Here is a 20,127-nt window from a genome sequence, read left to right as displayed (position 1 = left end):
AAAGGCCAGGGAATGAATGTAATGTACCATAGGGAAATCCTTGAAGCTTTAAGCAGTCTGCAGAGCATCACCCTACAATGAAAAGAGTGTACAGCTCTGGGCAGATGCTTGCCTGTGGAGCACCATCCCCATACTCAGTGTGAGGCAGAAGGGGTTCAGTGGAAGAAATATCATACGCGATCCTGTGGTAAAGCACAGTCCATGACTGCATGCCCAAGGAGAACCCGCAATGATTGCGCCTGCAATTCCTGTGCTCCTGAGCATGAAGATCACAAGCTTGTGATTTTTCACTAGACTTTTGTGTCTATTTTGGAGTGAAAAATTGAGCTTTTTTGAGTTTGACGGGGACATTCTCCATGGACCTCAGTATATTTTGTTCAACACCAACATGCACGCAAAGCAATCACTTCCTTTTTCAAATATCAGCTCTTTGTTTATGCAGCCAAACGCCCATCACACTGACTGTGTGTTTTCCAGGAGGGAAGCACTGCTGGATCCCACTAGCTCTGACACACATCTTGGTTGATTGTCCAGTTACAAGAAACAGTTTTAGACAGAATTTTTTCCTGGAATTCTTGGTGTTGCCCGCATGTTGGTGTTGAACAAACTTATCTGGAGCAAATAACACCAGAAACTTGTGCAAGAGGCCTTAAGTAATCACTGAAGGGGAAGGGGGCATGTGGTGTGTTTTTTCTACAAACAGAAGGGAGCATAATGATTAATCTCAGCTTCACATTCAGGTTTAAATTGCACCAAAAGACTGGCAAAAAGCATCCTTTCAGTCAGAGTTCTTGCTCTTCTCCTGAAGATGATACCTGTGAGGATCCTCTGTGTGCTCCTGTGCCTCAGCATAGCCTGGGTATGAATTTGCTTACTTGATTCTTTTTGTATCTTTCTGCTTTGAATAGTAAGCATTTATTTAATGTTAATTCATGAGATAGATAAATTCTGTCTATCACCTAGCTTGTAAAATTCAGTGCACACACATATGCAGCAGCTTAGTGTAACACTTCACTGATGAAGTTACTTTTGGAGTATCTAGCCCTCTATAGTTTTGCTTAACTCACTTTTGCTGAATCTGCCAGGCTTCAAGACCAGCAAAGCAAATCCATTTATGTGAATTCAAACATTCATAGGTAATGCTCTAAGTCTTAAACATAACTGGCTGGATGCTAGTAGCTCCAGCCATTCAGGAATTTTCATGTTTATTGGGATGAATTGTGCTTTCCTTTGGACAGTATTTCAGTATAGGAACGTGCCCCTTTCATTTCAGCAGGATCTTCTACCTACAAATGACACACAATTCCTTTATTATGAAAGACATATTTAAAAACAAGGATTCTTGTAGCAGCAACATCAGCTTAAACTACAGCTAAGTAAGAATCAAATCTTTGATAAGGAAGGAGATTAACTTGATTTTCAACTGTGCTAATATAACCTTTTTTTTCTCCATTGAGGGCTCAGTCCATATTCTTATGTTATATTCTTTACATATTTCTTTGTGACTGTCGGTTTGGTTTTGTTTGTTTTTTTTTTTTAAATAAAGTGCCTGTTTTAACAAATGACAGAAATTATATGAAGCAGTTGGGACAAAACAGAAGCAGTCATATTGGAGTTGTCAATGCCTAAAGGGCATTTTTGGATGTATGTGCTACTTTTAGGAGGCACTTGGGCCAGATCAAATCATTAATTAATCAAACTAATGTATTTGAATCTGCTGATTTTAATAAAAACATTCCAGTTCCTCAGAGTGGTTCTGACCCTGAAGATTAGAATTAGGATCACTTTCTCAGCTTCAGAATTAATCATCAATCATAATAAGTAGTCATTAATATTTTCAAGCATTAATTATAATGTTTGAAAAGCACAAAATGTGCACAGAGGATTCCAGTCAGACCTAATTACATCTTAAACACGGGTTTCTTTAATGAAAAAAAAAAAGGGAAAAAAATGGTCTTTTACTAAGTGATAACACTGCAGGAACCTTTATTGTGTTTTGGCCTGGAATTAACTTGTGTATCACTTTTTCTTCTCAGGTTTGAAGAAAACCTCAGTGTATTTATTTTTCTTCTTTCCATTAAGACAGTGAAACCTGTCCATCACTGAAATTGTTTTTTAAATTGTGTTAGTAGCTTTCTTGCTCTTTCTGTCAGGCAAAACCCTGTTACAAGCTTCCAGTTAGCAAATGTGATTAAAACCAGAAACTCTAGTGGAAAAATCATATATCTGTAAGCTACTTTTGTGTAGACAGAAGGTGGTCAAGTGACAATAAGAATTTTAGAGTATTGCAGATAATGGGAATAGTATTTTTAAAGTATTTATTTTTACTTGTCCAGTTTCAGTCTAATTTCAAGTTAATTTCGTATTTACACACAGGACAAACTATTTCTGTGGAATGATATTATCATAATGTATCCTGAGCATCCTGGGCATCACTAAACAAGCAATATAATATCTTACAAGAAACGTTGGAATAAAACCCTTGCACTGTTGGGTGTGATGCTTACCAGATAGCTGTCCTTGCCACCCACCAGCTGTGTGAGGACATCAGCTTTGTGTTTCTGCTTCCTTGACAGCTGTTCACTGAATCTTGCTTTTACTTCTCCCCTTTTTCCTGCTGGCAGGCACAAGATGGGAAGACTGCCTTTGAGCAGGGGGGTGCAGGAGTGCGTGGTCCCAGGATTGTGGAGCACAAGTCCCCATCCAGCTGCCAGTCTGAGAAGAACTGGCCCTTCTGTGCAGATGATGACTGGGTGAGCCATTGACACTGGGGGGAAAGGGGGGCCTCAGCTGGATCAGCAGCTGGATCAGCAGCTGGAGCACTACATCAGGTGCCACAGGCCAGCACGGGTTCAGCGTTAGGGCCGAGGTAACACTTCAGGTTGGGACAGCCTGCACAGGTCTCCTGTGGGAAACAAAGGAAAAAAGGGGAAAATGAATACAAAATAAACAGGGAGAAGTTTGCAGTGGTGCAGAATGAGAAAAGAAAGTAAGTTTGGAAAAGACAGATTAAGTAAACAAAGGCTCACTGTAGAGAAACATAAGAGTTGTTTCTTTTCAGAATTTTGGTATTGCCACATTTGGAGTTCATAAAATAAAGGCATCAGAAAGAGAATTGTGAGAAAAAGATAAGAAGTAGCTAGAAATCACATACAATCACTCACTAGTTAATTTTTTAGGAAGTCAGATTACAAGCTGCTCAGTAAATGTTTCATAATAATTGACCAGATGTTTTTGTATATAAACTATTAATTTCTCGCTTTCTTGCCTCTTGCATCTCAGTCCTTTTCTACGCTACATTTATTTGATGACTTCTTGGCAAAGAACTTAAGTCTGTCAGAACATAAAAATGCTAGCCTCTAACATCCTCCCTCAAACTGGATGACAGACTTCTTACAGCAGACCTTTAGGAAATATATATGTATCTACAAAAAAATCTCACCCATGAGGAACAGAGGAGAGGGGAAACTAAAGGTTTACTTGTTCCACACCACACAGTTACAGCAGGTTTCTGAGTATGTGCTTCACAGATTCCATTGTACGAGATGTTTACTCTTGAGGATTTTAGCACAGTTATTTCCCTCTTTCAATTCTAGGGTGCCAAATGTCCATCAGGATGCAGAATGCAAGGACTGATTGAAGAAAAGGACCAGGAGTTCAGTCAAAGAATAGAAAAAATCAAGAAACTGCTCTCAGATAATCAAAACAACTATAAGAAGTCCAATCAGATAATTGTGGAAACTGTAAATGCACTAAAACCAAACCTGGACAGTGCTCAGGGTGAGTATCTTGGGCCCATTTTCATTATCCACTACAGAATTACTACTTTTTTGTGAATAAGCCATATGTAGTGAAAGTACAGGCTGCACTGAATATCATTATCAGGAAACAGAACAATCATATTAACAGACTCTTAACTAGTTAGCAAAAATTAATTTAAACTGCTCAGTACTATGAGAAATATGTTCTCAATTATGTGTTGAATTACATATTTTAAAATATGTAGTATTTTAGGGCATATTTAGGAAAGAAAAGCACATAGGCATAGCTGACTGTGAGGCATTTTTGTTTCAGAGCTTGATGAGACTTACGGTCGCCTGTCAGGAGAACTGAGACGGAGAATTGTGACATTAAAGCAGAGAGTTGTCACTCAAGTGAACAGAATTAAAGCTCTGCAGAGCAGCATCCAGGAACAAGTGGTGGAGATGAAGCGCTTAGAGGTAGGTGTCTGCCGTGCACTTCCCATTCTCTCTGCTTAGCTACAGAAAGGGGATCTGTCCATTATGGTGAGCAGTGCTCCTGCTGGGAGAAAACATGGTGCAACTCACAGGACCTGACTTGCTGAGAAAAATCCCCAAATGAGTTGCTACCTATCCATCCTGATTTTCTACTTCTGCTCTGTAGGAACCAGCATGAGTTACGTGAGTTTCTAGTCCCATCTGCTGCTTCTCTCCCAGGCCACAAGGATGCTCCCTCTGCTGATAACTACTTCTGTATGAGGTGTTTCTCCTCCTTTAAGGAGCTGCTGAGTAGTTAGAAAGGCGCTGTGCTCTGTCCCTCCCCAGTGCTGCCACTGCTGCCCACAGCTAGGGTGGGCACAAGAACATGTGTTCCCAGGTTGCAGACAGTTCTGATGGTAATGCAAGGAAAAGTCATGGCACAAACAGTGGTTTTTATCAAAGGCTCATTTTGATTCCTAGAGCAGAAATCCATCATTTGGGTCATTTGAGAAAGCAATGGTAACCCCATGACAGAATCTTCCCCTCTCAGCTGTAGGTGGGAGGTACTAGGGCAGCTCTCATCTTTCCCCTGTTCAATAGAAGATATCCTTGCTTGAGAAAGTTGGGAAAGCTCCCTAACTAAATTACTTCTCTCTGGTTATGTAGGTTGACATTGATATTAAGATACGAGCTTGCAAAGGAACCTGTGCTAGAAGTTTTGATTACAAGGTGGACAAAGAAAGCTACGACAACATCCAGAAGCAGCTTGTCCAAGCCAACTCCATCAACTTGCACCCCGAGCTTCAAACAACCACATTGAGCACACTGAAAATGAGGCCGCTTAAGGACTCTAATGTTCCTGATCATTTTAAGCATAAGCCTCTCCCAGAAATGCAAGCTCTGAACATAATTAATGACATCAAGCAGATGGAAGTGGTATTAGAAAGACCAGAAGCAGACACAAAACCCTCCCGAGGCGACAGCTCGTATGGCACGGCAGAAGCAAGGGGGGATGAATCTTCATACCCCAGCAAATTAGTTATTCCCACTCATGGGAGAGAAACCCTTAGGCTGGAAGACAAAACCTCCTCCGCTGTTCGTAGATGCACCAAAACTACCACCAGAAAAGTCGTTTCTGGCCCTGATGGCCCTAGAGAAGAAGTATTTGAGAAAACAGTCTCTTCTGATGGCTCAGACTGTGCCTATTTACCTGGAAATGTTGGAGGGGAAGGGACCACCTACCATTTTAGTGGTGCAGATGGCTTGCACAAGCTAGAGACTGTATTCCCTGAGCTAGAGTCATTTTTTACCCCTGACTCTCCATCCACTGCTACCAAGCACGTTAGTGGATCTAGCAGCTTCACAACCAGCAGACGCACAGGCAGTAGCCACATAGGTACAGGAGCTTATGGGGGAAAAGACAAATTTGGAGACTTAGGAGAGGAGGAGGAAGATGACTTTGGAAGACTTCAGCCATCTGGATTCCCATCTGGCAGTGCAAGTCACTCCAAGACTGTAGCGACCAGCTCTTCTAGTTTCAAGAAGGGAGGCTCTACTTTTGAAACCAAATCAGTAAAGACCCGTGAAATAAATGAGCAGCTAGGTGGGTTGGAACAGGATCAGAGTGCAGAGGATACCCCAGACTTTCAGGCACGCAGCTTCAGATCGTCAGGAGGGAAGCGAAGGACACCCAGCACTGGGAAAGGTAGTTATTGAGGTAATGGAGCCAAACTCCATCCATAACCAAACTGACACATTGATTTTAGATACTGTAGTACAACAGTGTGATGATTTAATGCAAGCACTGTGTCTGTTTGTTACCACCTCAGAAACAAAACGGAAAATATTTCATTAATACTCGGGTATTACATAGACAATTCACAATTTAAGAAATATGTAAAGTTTTCTTTCCTGAATTCTTTCTAATGTTGCCTGTCACTACACCTAGCATAGTCCAAGACGTGTTTAACAATTTTCCTCTGAGCTATTGGTATTTGGATTCCTCTGAACCTTTTATTAAATTTTGCTGATAACTTCTGTCAAACCAGATCAACTTTTTTTTTTAGACTGTGATGATATCCGCCAGAAACACACTTCTGGTGCCAAAAGTGGCATTTTCAAAATCAAGCCAGCGGGATCCAATAAGGTTTTGTCAGTTTATTGCGACCAAGAGACCACTTTGGGAGGATGGCTATTGGTCCAACAAAGAATGGATGGATCAGTGAATTTTAACCGCACCTGGCAAGACTACAAGAAAGGTTTCGGCAGCGTGGATGGCAGGGGGCGAGGAGAGTTTTGGCTGGGCAATGAAAACCTGCACTTGCTGACTCAGAATGATACTGTGCTGCGGGTAGAGTTAGAGGACTGGGATGGGAATGCTGTGTTTGCAGAGTATCTCGTGCAGGTAGGGTCTGAAGCTGAGGGGTACAGCCTGGCCGTGTCCTCCTACGAGGGCACCGCCGGGGACGCCCTGGTGGCTGGCTGGCTGGAAGAGGGCACCGAGTACACCTCCCATGCCCAGATGAAGTTCAGCACCTTTGACCGGGACCAGGACCACTGGGAGGAGAACTGTGCCGAGATGTATGGGGGGGGCTGGTGGTACAACAGCTGCCAGGCTGCCAACCTCAATGGCATTTACTACCCGGGCGGCCACTACGACCCCAGGTACAATGTCCCCTACGAGATTGAAAATGGTGTAGTCTGGCTGCCATTTAAAGCCTCTGATTATTCCCTAAAAACTGTTAGAATGAAAATCAGGCCCATAGAAACCCTGCAAAAAGACAGGCCTTTAATGCATTTTATGACTACAAGTTGAAAAGATTTTTTTATATGTGTATGTGTGATGAACCTTTATCCTGTGAATTTGAAGGCAACTGAGCACATTTGGAGATTAAAAAATAAAAAAAAAATGATTAATTATCAACAAGACTTTTTTGATTTTATTTTTAACTGACAAGGAAATATTGATTTAAAAACCCTTTTGATATGAACTTTGTCCATGGCTTTGGCAGCTCACACATTGACTTGAGTTAAAAATTTTTGAGTTATTTACTTTGGTTTAGGGGTACTAAAGAAGTAAAAATATTTAGAAGTATGTTCACAATCCTGCCTCCTGACATGGACTGTGAAAGTCTAAGCAAGTTCAACATTCACACTCTCATTTCATTTCAAGGGGGGTACAACAGCAGTGGGAGCCAGCTCTCAGACGGAACCAAGGATGGTGTGGGTTTCTGTTTTGTCACACACCCAACATGGAGTACACTTTGATAAAGAATGCATGCATTTTAGGACTGACTTGTAAGAATCTCCTAAGCTTTGATTTTATAAATATGGACATAGATCATCCATCCCATTGATGAATCCTAGACAGCTTATCATGCATACTAGTAGCTTCAAAATAAGACAATTCCATGATAACTCATCAAAATGCAACTCCCAAAGCAGGCTATAATTTTCTAGCAACCACTAAAAGGTTATGACTAACCAGACCAAGCAAGATGAGGAACTACCTGAATATTTCTCAGCACATATGCCAAACAAGAATTCTTCTAAGGGTAAGGGTTTTAAATCAGCTTGCTGACAGTGTGTGCTAAGGATCTTCTAGAAAAAAACTGGCTGCATGGAATATCAGTTATATTGGTCACACAATTACAGAAGACCACATTGTTTACCTTTATACTTTATGGCATAAATTACACAAGTATTTACACTGAGTAATATTTCTGTGCTTCTAGAAAGAGGCATGAGCAAACTTCCTTACCTCTAATCTCACTGACGTGTTGCATACCATTTAAGAAGATCATCAAATACTGGTAAAGCAGCTCACTTTTAGCCTTTTTTTCAGCACTTCTCAAATACAGCCACTGTCTGCTCTTTTCAGAAAGATTGCTGAAGAGCAAAGACATCTTTACACTCATGTGTGAGGAGGGGGGTCTGTGCTTTCAGAAAACAGGTTTCCACTTGCACATTAAGTTTTTGTTCCTTAGCCTCAGTGGAAGCCTGCCTGTGTGGATGCTGAACATCCATGTGCTCCTCCAGTAAGAAGCTGCCATTATGTCTCTTTCTTGTCCTCCTGGGCTTCACAGATTAAATAAACACTAAAGGTTTCAGGTGGGATCCATCCACCCCTACTGATCTGGGTCCCTTCCTTTGTGGAGGAAGGCAGACCCCTTTGAGATGTCCATCCTGTCTGCCAGGGTTGGGCAGTCTTGTCTTTGACTGCTCAAGGGAGCAGAGACTACTAGGTTTGATGGAATACTCAACCTCCACTACTCTGTGACTGGAGACATTAATTACTCCAGTCCCATCATAGGGATTGTATGAAAGCACATATGTGTGAAAGCAAGTACATGACCAGGTCCCAGAAAAGGACATATTTTATCCAGCAACAGGATTTGAGCCAAGGGACCAGTCACCTACTGGTTTGTTCAATACTCTTTCCACTTTTATTCCTTCTCAACTTGTTACACAGGTAGCTACTATTACTTTTATAATACAAAAGAATAAAACTACCTCTTATTTAGTGAAATGCATTTCCTTCTCCCCAGATCATGAATACTTGAGAATAATATGAAGAATACTTTAGTTTTAAGATTTCATTAGTTTATAGAAAACACTTAGAAATAATCCTCCCCCTCTTTAAAAAAGATACAAAAGACCTTTGTAAAAGAGTGAAACAAGTTGATTTTATTTTATCAGTGTTATTCTATAATAGTTAATTCTGTCTTATGCACAAATGAAAAATGGGAAAAATACACTGGTGAGTTATTTTCATTGGACAGATTTAGATTTATATTTGACACAGCTTTTCACTTTAGGTCACAATATGGTTGTACATAGAGATTGGGTTCTCATATGTAAAAATAAGACTGAGCACCATGCTAAAAAGACAACCATGTACAAATACTAAAAGCAAACTCCTGATTCTGTACATTTTGATAATGGTTAATGTGGAAAGTATGGCCGGATTTTCATGCTCATCTTCTTCATCGAATACCACGACCCTTTCCAGTTCATCCATACAACACCATCATCTGTCCCGTGTTTTGCCATGTCCCAGCTGTAGGTCCCTCCCCAGTAGTATCTGCCATTGGGGTTGGCTGAGTGGCAGCGGTTGTACCACCATCCACCACCGTCTTGTTTGGAGCACTGTTTCCTTGGATCTTGAGTCAACCTGATGAGGGGAAAAAAATAAAAAGGCATTGAGAGTGACATCTGTAATACAGGATAGCAGATCAACAGAGTACATATACCTGCCTGTGTACTGAAATTTTCAAACCATAATAAACAATTTTAGTCCTCTCTGAACTTTCTATAAAGGATTGACCATCACAAGCACTACACAGTGCACTCAGAAGATAAAGCAGCTAAGAAAAATCAAATTTTAATTGCACTTCTTGGGGAATACCATTTTAGTTTACTGATTGATAACTGTGGTTATTTGCAGTTCATAATGATAAGTACAATATCAATGAAATTTAAAGATATAAAGCAATGAGAAATGCATGTCTCCCCAACCGAAACAATTCCTTTATTCATGAATATGTAATCAGGTTTTAAGCACAGGTTAGAGATACAGTGCTCTATTATATACTGAGCAAGTTTAGCTGGTCACTTGCAGGGACATAACATATCTTGACATGCTACAAAATGCTGTGAAAACTAATGGCAAATTACAGAAATATTATATATCCAGCTCTATTTTTATTTTAAATGTCTAGTGCGACTACATACCATCCATCATTGTCTCTGTCATAAGTACTGAAGTACATGCCATTGTGAATGGTCATTGTCCTGTTTTCTCCATGCAGTTGGGAAGCTCCGTCCATCAGTGCATTGCCTGCAGTGCCTTTGTAGTTACTAACTGAAAGCTGATACTTGTTTCCTTCATTCTGTATGGTGAAACCTCCATAATGAGCTGATACTTTATCACCATTCCAGTCCTCCATTTCAATTAGAACTTCAGTGGGCCCTATTTTGGTAAGCTGGCTGATCTTGTCATTTCCAAGCCAATATTCACCTGAGAAGCAACAAGTGAGAGCTCTGTGAAACAGACTTTGCAATATACTTCAAGGCAACTTTATTATTTGCCTATAGGTCTGCTGGAGCAGATTAGTTAATTTTAAAAATATCTAAGAGCTTCAAAAAATAGAAGAAAATGGTTTCAGTAAGAACAGCTCTTTGCATTTTGTGCTCAGTGCTTTACCTGGTGTATCACAGTAGTTCTTCCCTCCACTCTTTGCAACATTTCCAAATCCTTTTTTATATTGATCCCATACTCTTCCGAAATTAACACTGCCGTCCTGGCGGTTCTGAATCAGAGTCCAGCCTGCAGAAGCAAGAGTATTTAGATTAAATTACCAGTACAAAAGGAGCATCTGACACTAAGATACAGCCCTTTTAACTTCACCTCAGGACCAGAGGAGCATATGGCTTCCTTGCAGCCGGTCCTTTCACTGCTTTTGAGTTCAGCTTTGCCCCTTTTGCTCACACTTAAGTAGAACCTTGCTTCATAAGGAAAGGTGGAAAAAGCAGAACTTGAAGGACAGACCTGGTCTTTTGTCAAGTGACAGGATAAGAAATGAGCCAGGCTGTCCTTCTCTGCCCACCTATGCACCATCCATGATGGTCATAGTAAGATACATACACAATTTATTTCCAGTTTCACTATTGAAGTATCCTATTCTGCATCAGCAGATGACCTCAACAAGACTTCTCTGAACAAGCCAATCAGATTTAATTATCAAGTAATTACAAAAGATAAAATTTCATATTTCTTTGTATAAAATACAAATTACTAATTTTATTTTTTGGTAGCATTGGTAAATCAATATTATAACAACATAGTTATTTCACACTAACCTCCATTGTCTGTTTCCATGTCACAGTACACTCTGTATGGCTTGACAAAAGGATCTGGCTGGATGAGGTACATTTCGGATGTCTCGCCTCCCTTTCTGATGATATCCTCACATTCTGCAAGAATAAAACAGAGACTAGTACTGAAAGATCTGTGAACTTGAACAGTTTTCTTATCTTTTGGTTTGCTGTTATATGGGAACATTTTTAATTGTCTATAGATAATATTTTACTTTCATTTTGATTTCTGTAATACATCAAGTGAAAGAATCATGGAAGAAAGAATACTGCCCGATGCAGCTTTTCCAAAGAGGAATTTCTGAAACTTCAAACTAAGTGATGCAACACTGTACACCTTACAATGACTTCTTGAACTAGACAAGCTTTTGAAAGAAGAACCTTTCTTGACTGAAAGAAATCAAGAGTACAGCTATGATAGTCACAAAAGTATCACTTCCACCTTACAAAGGCCCTGAAGCACATATTTCTTTAAAATCCAACTGGTCACTTACGAAGACTGATATTGGGTAAGAGGATCTTTGGTCTGACCAGCATAATCCAGAAAAGATTTTTTTTTTTTTTCATCTAGGATTTCCATCTTTCCTAATACCCTAATCAATTGTGCGGCTTCAGATGCATCTATCAATTTGCACAGTGACATAAATTGGAGAAAAGATGTCATTAGAGTTGAATAAGTACCTTTGCCTGAAACCACAGGAATATTACAGGAAACAGTACATGGGGAACGGCAGTAGTCCACCTGGGTTGCAATGGCATTTTCCAGTTTCTGTATCTTTTTATGTAAAGAATCCACAACTGCACGAAGGACCCTGAGGCTAGATGGGATGTTATTGTCCAGATTATCCTTTATATAACTATACTGCAATTCCACTTCTGTGTTGTACTCAGCAAGTAAATCATCATTGTCTAGAAGAGCAAAGAGATGAAAAGCAGATTAGTTTTCAACATATTTCCCTGTTAGGAAACTATGAAGAGCAGTTTATAAGTACAATTTGAGATGCCACTAGGAAGGAAGTCAGGAAGTGCATTTCTTTTGCTTACTTTTCCACAGTGTGCAAAAACTATGCAGATACTCTCAGGGAAGTGGTCCATGTGTACTGTTGTTTCTTTGCTAGCTAATAGGATTATCACTGGTGCTTTACACTGCCAAAGAGCAGTAATTCCCTTCTTTCTGGAGAGCCATGGTGCCAGTCCAGAGGTTGGTCATAAATGGATTGGATGGACATAGGAAAACAGGTAAGGGGAACACGTGAATGATGTATATTTAAAGGCCTCATAAGAATCTTGCCTTAGCATGAAATCCATTCCTTCGCCTCTCTCAAAGGATGTTTTTTAAGATTTAAAAGGTCATGGTCACAGAATCCTGCTTTGCTAGATAGTCTATGGTATTTTTAATTTTTTTAAGAAGTCCTACTAAAAAGTAATTGTAGGAATGCCAATAAAACTTCAATACCATTTACACTAGTAGTTCACAGAAGTAGCATACCTTTTCTTTGTTTTTGCCTCTTTACCAATTTATCTTCTAGAACAGTCACATATTCAAAGAAAGTTGAAGAGCTCTCCGAAAGAGAGTTCACTTTAACTTTTAGATCATTAATAACTGGTTTCACTGATTTTTCCTGTTTTAGCAGTAGAGTTCGCAGCTCACATCCAGTCGGACACAGCACTCCCTTAAAAGAAGGAAAAAGTGCTGTGAATATAAGTAAAGAAGTTCTAGTCCCATCAGTGACCAGCCATACCTCTGAACACAACAAAGAGTTTGTAATGAGAGAACAGGTATTTAAGCATCTAGATAAACTTTAACAAACTTCATTTTTTGTTGAGAACCTCCACATTCAAACTTGTGCTCAGTCACTAAGATGCCTCTCAGCATTGCTACAGCTTGCATTTTCCAGCAGGGATCATGGCAAGGCAGCAAGGGGTGTGCTGGGTGTCAAGCATGCTCATATGCAGTATGCAGTAAGAGCTGCAGCAGTGACTGAGGTTAGAGTAGAATTACATTTTGAAATGAATTTTAAGAAAGACATGGGTGGATGGGGTTTCTTTGGTCCCTAGGGTTCCTTAAGATTGTCTGAAACGGAATCCAGCGCTTCTGCAGAGGTTTTTCCTGTCCTGAATAGTTACCTATGCAAAACCAGGCAGAAGGCACAAGCTAACCCAGAGATACTTCCTTTCCTGGTTTACAGTTCAACTCTCATCCCCCCATCTTGTCATTAGTAGGCTGACTCCGCTGCTAATCCCATGGACTCTGACACATCACCCTTCTGAATGCAGTCCCAGCAAACCTAAGCAGAGTGAAGAAAAGCTGGACTGCTTTAAATGAATGGCCGTCCTTTATTTGGCAAGGCAAACTCCGTGTCGGGTGCCCTAGAAGGAAAGGGCAACATGTCACCAGCTGCCTCAGCAGCCAGACACCCACCAGCTCGTCCAGCGCACGCTGGCAGCCTCCGGCATCAGGATAGACGGTCCGCTCCTTCTTCTCCTCCGTCTTCCCCCGCTTCGGGGGCCGGGGCCGGTACCCGGTCCCGCTGATGGGAGGTGCCACGGGCCGGAGCGCCGGCGCCATCTCAACCCTTTTGTCCAGGGGTCGGTGGCCCCGAACGTCAACCACGGGGCTCTCATCCTGCACAGCCAAGGAGAGACAAACTCTCTGAATCTGGGATTGCTACTGCAAAACGGGCTGCACAGGGTGAAGGCATCCATTCAGCACTCTTTAGTATTTTAAACAGCAAGGAAAACCAGGGAATGGAATGAAAAAGCCATAATGGAAATGTTATATGACATTATGTAAAAGTCATTGCCATCCCCTCCCTTGTAAGACTAGTCACGCTCTTCATACCTATACATAGATAAACTAAAAAGTCTTCAAACCAAAGTAAACTAATATTTCAATAGCCAATTTTGACCAAGGAATAAATCTTACATAGTTCAGAGCTACTAAGCGCCATGAAACTTGAAGTAGTAGGCTACAAAAAAAAGTAATTAGACATCCGCGGGGCTAAGAAGTGCATTCAGCAGGACATTTTCGGTGTCCCAGTTTTTTACTGGGGTACAGGAATATTTGTAAGGTCTCAGAAAATTATGCTACAGTCAAATACATCATCAGGTCTCAAGCCACATACCAGCTGTTAACTGGTGAAATTAGGAAAACCATTTAATAACATTTCTCAGAGTAGGTTTGTAGAGCTCTATGATGCATAAATTCCCCATATCTGGCAGAAACAGCAAAGTCTAGGAGGATGAGCAAGGAAAACAGGCCTGGTCCCTAAGCATTTTTTCACACAAAACCATTCAAATTAATAGTTGTTTGAGCTACTGAATCAAAACCTACAGCCATTTCCAATCCCACTGAGACTTAGCTCCAAATAACAAACATTTGAAAGGATCCAGCATCAGAGGCTTCAAGGAGTTTCAAAAATAAGCAGCATACAATACACAGAATTGCTGAAAATTATTTAACACATTAGTGTTATAGTAGTCAATGTGCAGACACAAGTGGTCAGATTTTCAGAAAGTCTGACCAATTCAATTTTTACAGGGATTTTCAAATAATAAAAAAGTGCACCAAAATTCTAAATTGTGTTTCCCACTGAAATATTTTACTTAAATAAAAATATATATTAAACCATTATTTTATATTGATTCTCATTGCTTTTCCTTCTGTTTTGCAATTGTTACCTCTTAATTTCCAGTGTTAAGCTGTATAAATTGGTAGCTTGTTTAGTTTCAGTTTTTTAATGTCTACTGACTCTTCAGAAAAGATTTTACTGTCTTTGAGACAGGACGTGATTTATTACACACTTCTACTCCTTTATACCAAATACTACTTGTCTGTAACATCATATGTCAACATTGCTAAATTAGTATCCTTAAATGAATTCAGCTAAATAACTAATCTTACCATCCAACATTCTTCATTCCCTACAGAAAAAGAAATAGGAAGAAAATATCTCCAAACTCAGAAAATAGCTATTGTGGGGTTACATATAAAAAGTTAATTTTTTGAACAATTCAATCACAAAAGGAATATGCACTGGATTATCTTTTCCCACAACTTCTAATTTAGCTAACTCACATAAGATGAGGAAGTCATGCATGCAATTAAATTAAATTAATTATTAATAACTAATTATTAATTAATATCAATATTACAACCTCTTCGTCATAGTCAAGAGAGTCCTGGGACTGAACGGAGGACACACAGAGCAGGAACAGCAGGAGCAGTTTCATGGTGCTGGCTTGCTTGAGCAGCTCAGTGATCTTCTCTTTTCATCAGCTCTGACAGGGAGAGGTCACCTCTGTTCTTTTATATATATGCAGCAGCACTAATTTCCAGCTTCACAGTGATAGGGTCAACCCTTCTGAGCAATCAGAGTCTCTGTTAATATTCAACTCTTCACTCTGTGCCTGAATACAGCAGTTGTTGAGCAATTCCTCTGGAAAACTCTTATCTATATGTCCCAGAGACCTCTGTTGATGCTGGCATCAAATACATGTTCAGATCCCTAAAAGCACCTCCTGCTCAGATTACACAAGGTTATCATTTTCTCAAAAATCACAAGTGTTTTAAAGCAGCTGGAAAAGGGAATGGCCAAAGGAAAAAAATTATTAGATGTCATGTTGTGATGGCTCCTTTTTCTTTACCTGCTGAATGTTTCAGAAATATGCTATTAAATGTGAAGACAACTCACATCATACAGATTTCTGCCTTTTTCTAAATAGTTTCATGGTGCCTGATAGATATGCAAATCTTTGGGTCTTTTAACACAAAAGTGAAAAGAAAAGGTATATTATATTCATTACATTAATAATTTTGCATAAAAGCAATGTTTTGATTTATTACAGATCAGATGAATAATGTAAGCATAAGCCAATATTATATATATTCCATTAATACAGCCTTGTGATATTGTAAATGAACTAAAATAATTCAATTTTACGTTTTCTTTTTTAATACAAAAATTACGTCTTTCAAATATTATTTGAATGTTTTAAATAATCTTTTAAGGGAATACAGCATGAAGTTACTTGAAATCATAGCGAAATACTCAAACATACTTTCTAATGTTTTATAGGAAGTTGCATATCACTGCTCTCATAGTAGCAGAGTTTTAACACTTCAGTGTGTTTATATCCTGTGATTTTTCTCGGGCATTATAAATAACCATAATGTACTGAATTAAATTAAATTAAAGTGGGAGCCAGCACACTTTTCTGAAGTCATTCATATCAATGTCTGAACCAATGAAGGGATGCAAACTGTGGTCTGAGCTTCCATTTCAAAGACTGACTTGATGGAGAGGAGGATTTTACGGTAAGCAAAGCTAAGAACAGCTAAAATTTATTGGTTTAGGCTTTTTCCTGTATTCGTGCTGTTGTCAGAATTCTAGTAAACTATGGAGATTCGCAAAATATGAAAACTGTTTAACCTGACTGGTTTAATTATTAAACAGTTTGGCCCTAAATCAGCCATGGCTCAAGGAGCTGAAACTCCACTGAATTGGATCTCCTGCATGAGGACATCACCAACACTATTAGATTTGGAAGAACACAAACTTCTCCCTACAGACATTAAGAAATCTGTCTAAGGCCAAAACTGACATAATTAACAAATTATTACCACTTATGGATGCTAGCCAAGATGTTATCATTGATTTTGGGAATATCCTAACTTTAACTACAGTTTTCCCTCCATTTACCTCTGAGGGAAGTTCAGCCACCCTCATCTTACAGATGGAAGGGATCTAGTCCTTGAACCTTTGCCCAGGGCTTACAAGAACCCTGTGGTACAGTGGAAGTAAAACTAGGTCTCACTATTCCTGAGCTGGAAACACAAATTATCCCAGTTCAGTTCACAAAAATCTTAATTAAATATTAATAAGATCAAGTGATATTTGTGGTAAATCTGATTTGAAATGATCAGCATGTTCTGCAGTAATTTATGGTGTCCTCCTGCAGGCATTAAGCTCTCTTTAGCTCCTGATGGAGGGTCCTGGTTGTGTTTGTGCAGAGGCTGTCGGAGACTGGATGATGAGGGTTGGTGCAGGAGCTGCCAAGCCAACTGCAGAGCCTCATCGTGGGAAACCCCCAGGCTTGTTCTGCCTTCAGATGGGATTTCCCCTTTGAAACTCAGCCTTTGACCCTCTCAGCTCCAGTACCTTTCATTGTCTTCCCCTGGAGAGCTGGGTGGTGGTGTCTCCATGAGCATTCTCCATGAGCAACACATGCATGTCATACCCCAGCAGGCTGGTGGCTTCACGCTAAATGACCAGACGCCTCAGGGCAGGGATCGTGGGACTGTCCATCAGGTGAGCAAGGGCCTTGTCTGCACTGCAGAGGCTGTGCCTGGAGACTTTTATCAGCAAAAACGGTCCAAATTTGGACTGGCATACAGAGGAGTCTATCCTGGCAAACATACACACATGCAGGAAAGCATTTTGGCAGCAGAAGTCAATCTCCATTAGCATCTTGGTTATGAGATGTGATTTTACTCTCATGCTTGCAACCATTACAGTCAGACTGACACTTTATAAGGATTGAATAAAGCCTTATGAAGAAGCAAAACTATAGCTTAAATTTCTTCTAAAAATGGTATCAAAGAAGCGCTCTCTTCAAAAACAGAACAACCTCTCTTCCTTCATACTCCCTCCTCCAATTCACGTGGTTAATGAGAAGAGCTAATGTGGCGGTGACACCACAGCATGTCTGCTGGAAACTGCAATAATGTGTTCCCAGAGCTGCTGTGGTGGTGATACACAGCATGTCTGCTGGAAACTGCAATAATACTCCATGGACCTGTTGGTGTTCCAGGACACCCTTGTGTACAGCATTTTTTACTAAAAAGGCACTTACTGGCAGAGGTGTGTGTGTGTTTTGAGGAACTGTTTGCTCGGTGCCCTGTGTTTGTAGTCCTGGCCAGTGATGCAACCCTCTTTACACAAACCCCCAGCCCAGGACAGCCACGATCACCAGATCACGGCTCTTCAGAGCTGGATGGATCCCCAGAAGAGGTCTTGGGGAGCAGAACCTTCTTGGCTTACATTGGGCTATAGTGTTTCAATTTAAAAATAGCTGTTGGTTTGGAAATGTCCTTTTAAACCACTAGTGTTGTAACAGTGTCATCCTATGAAAAGAATATTGTGAATTTAAATGTTCACCTCAGCTGAGATGAACATCCTTTTTTCTTATTTGCTTTTACTGGTAGCAAATATTCAAAGGTTTCTTGTAAATGATAACGAATGCTATCTCCATGTTCTGGGAGCAACATTAATGACTGGGCTATTCCCTTTGGCTTTGCTATAACATTAGAAGTTCATCCAATTTGCTAGTCACCTTCTATGAAATAGTGCTTATAAAAAATGCATAGCTAGCTATTTCCAGAATTGCAGCTGTAGCTGACATGCAAGAACACATCAAGAAGCCATATGTAACAAAGAAAATTAATGAAGTGCATATTCTTATTAATATTACTGACATGATTTATTGATGCTCCAGGACTAAATTTCACCCTAGACTAAACCTTCTAGGAAAAAAAAAAATTGTCCTCTAACTGCATTCTGAAATATCTGAAAAGATTAATTTGTCCTTTGAGTTTCTGAAGCATTACAAGGATAATAGGAAACAAGTTCAGATTATAAATTTCTGAGGGGAATGTTTATGTGTAAAAAAAATTAGAAAACTACATCAACTCCAGGGCCATGTGCATGTGAATACTAATATTAATAGTAACAACAAGCACAGACAAGTTTTCTTGCTAAATATATTTTTTTCTTTATTTTTTTACCGTATTTCAAATTTGGTTTCCCTTTAAAAGGCAGTGGAAATAATTGATTTATTTCAACAGAAAATAGGAAGGAAGCAACTCTACAGACAGCCAGAGACTAGCCTTTAAACCATTTCCACACATGAAATCCTGCTTGATCAAGCAGGGACATGCTACTCTGTATGCAACCTTAAAAAAGAAAGATAAACCTGTTTGAAATTCCTAGCTCTTCCCAAGTTTCCTTTCAAATATTGTGTATCTTCAGTCTAACCTCATCAGCCCAAGAGGATGATAGAGACTTGCCCCATTTTGACACACTGCCCTGTGGAGTTTGCACTCTAGGTTGCACTTTAAGCAAGGACAGACAATGCCCCCCCTCCACGAGATGCTGTGCTGATCTTTATGAGAAGTGCTGAAATCCAACAGAGATTGCCAGCCTCACCAGAGGGACTACCAAAATAGGCTGACATGTTACACATGAAACCTGCCTGCCTTGGCTTGAAGCTGAGCGGGCAATAGCTCTCCACCGCTACTGACACCATGAAATTGGCGTATCTTCCCTACCTCTAACCTAGAAGGGGAGCTGGGGCTCAAAGCCACTTCAAGCATGTTTCCATCACTGTATTCTAAATTACTAAGTACAAACCACCAGTGCAGCCAGCAGAAGTGACCCTATCAACTGCAGAAAAGACACCATATTTATGTCAAGCAGGCAAGCTCTGTGCCAGAAATAATCCCAGGCTAATGCTGTCCTGTAGCTAGTAAAGACAGCAGGTTTGAACCAACTATGTTGCACTGAACTACTTCTAGCTCAGATTGTTTTGTAAACTGTTCACAGCTCAGGCAGGCAGGCAGAGAGAGCGAGGGGTAAAGAAGAGCAGCATGAAGGAGTGGCTGCAAAAGATGAGCTGGCCAAATCCCAGCTACTGCTCAGGAGGACAAGACTTCCTGGAATTAAAAGCAGATAAGTATATGTGGAGAAAGTAGGTGCCTATTTGAAATTTGCACAGATGCATTTGGTTATCCTGCTCACAAATGGAAGTGAAATGTCAGGTGGAGTACCAGAGTACATTTGGAAGAGATTTACAGCCTCTGCCCTTTCACAGCCAACACTTTGCCATGAAGTGCGGGGGTTGCCAGCTCGTTCACACGCTTCACTCTCCATGGAAATGAGGTCCCGTGGAGCCAAACTAAAGACACTCTTCCCAAAAGATTAGCTGTAATGGCTAACGCCCAATATCACCGCGCTTCAACAGTGTATGGCTT

The 20,127-nt window shown here is 40.2% G+C and overlaps 2 protein-coding genes across 2 annotated transcripts; one reads left to right on the top strand and one right to left on the bottom strand.

Annotated features, from left to right (window-relative positions):
• The first annotated feature begins 808 nt into the window (after positions 1 to 808).
• On the top strand, positions 809 to 7,103 carry FGA (fibrinogen alpha chain). Its single transcript, XM_036382199.1, has 6 exons — positions 809 to 859; positions 2,625 to 2,753; positions 3,597 to 3,780; positions 4,075 to 4,220; positions 4,887 to 5,925; positions 6,287 to 7,103. Exons 1-6 carry the CDS (start codon positions 809 to 811, stop codon positions 7,033 to 7,035), a joined length of 2,298 nt encoding a protein of 765 aa, XP_036238092.1. The 3' UTR covers positions 7,036 to 7,103.
• Positions 7,104 to 8,885: 1,782 nt separating this feature from the next.
• On the bottom strand, positions 8,886 to 15,329 carry FGB (fibrinogen beta chain). Its single transcript, XM_036382200.1, has 8 exons — positions 15,255 to 15,329; positions 13,519 to 13,722; positions 12,586 to 12,769; positions 11,778 to 12,005; positions 11,082 to 11,195; positions 10,426 to 10,548; positions 9,954 to 10,239; positions 8,886 to 9,393 (listed from the first exon to the last, which is right to left on the bottom strand). The coding sequence occupies exons 1-8, from the start codon at positions 15,327 to 15,329 to the stop codon at positions 9,165 to 9,167; spliced, it is 1,443 nt and encodes a 480-aa protein (XP_036238093.1). The 3' UTR covers positions 8,886 to 9,164.
• Positions 15,330 to 20,127: the final 4,798 nt, after the last annotated feature.

Source organism: Molothrus ater, chromosome 4 (genome assembly GCF_012460135.2).
Source record: "Molothrus ater isolate BHLD 08-10-18 breed brown headed cowbird chromosome 4, BPBGC_Mater_1.1, whole genome shotgun sequence".
NCBI lineage: Eukaryota > Metazoa > Chordata > Aves > Passeriformes > Icteridae > Molothrus > Molothrus ater.
The sequence above is the reverse complement of the archived record's forward strand: the minus strand, read 5'-3'. Positions and strand labels throughout refer to the sequence as shown.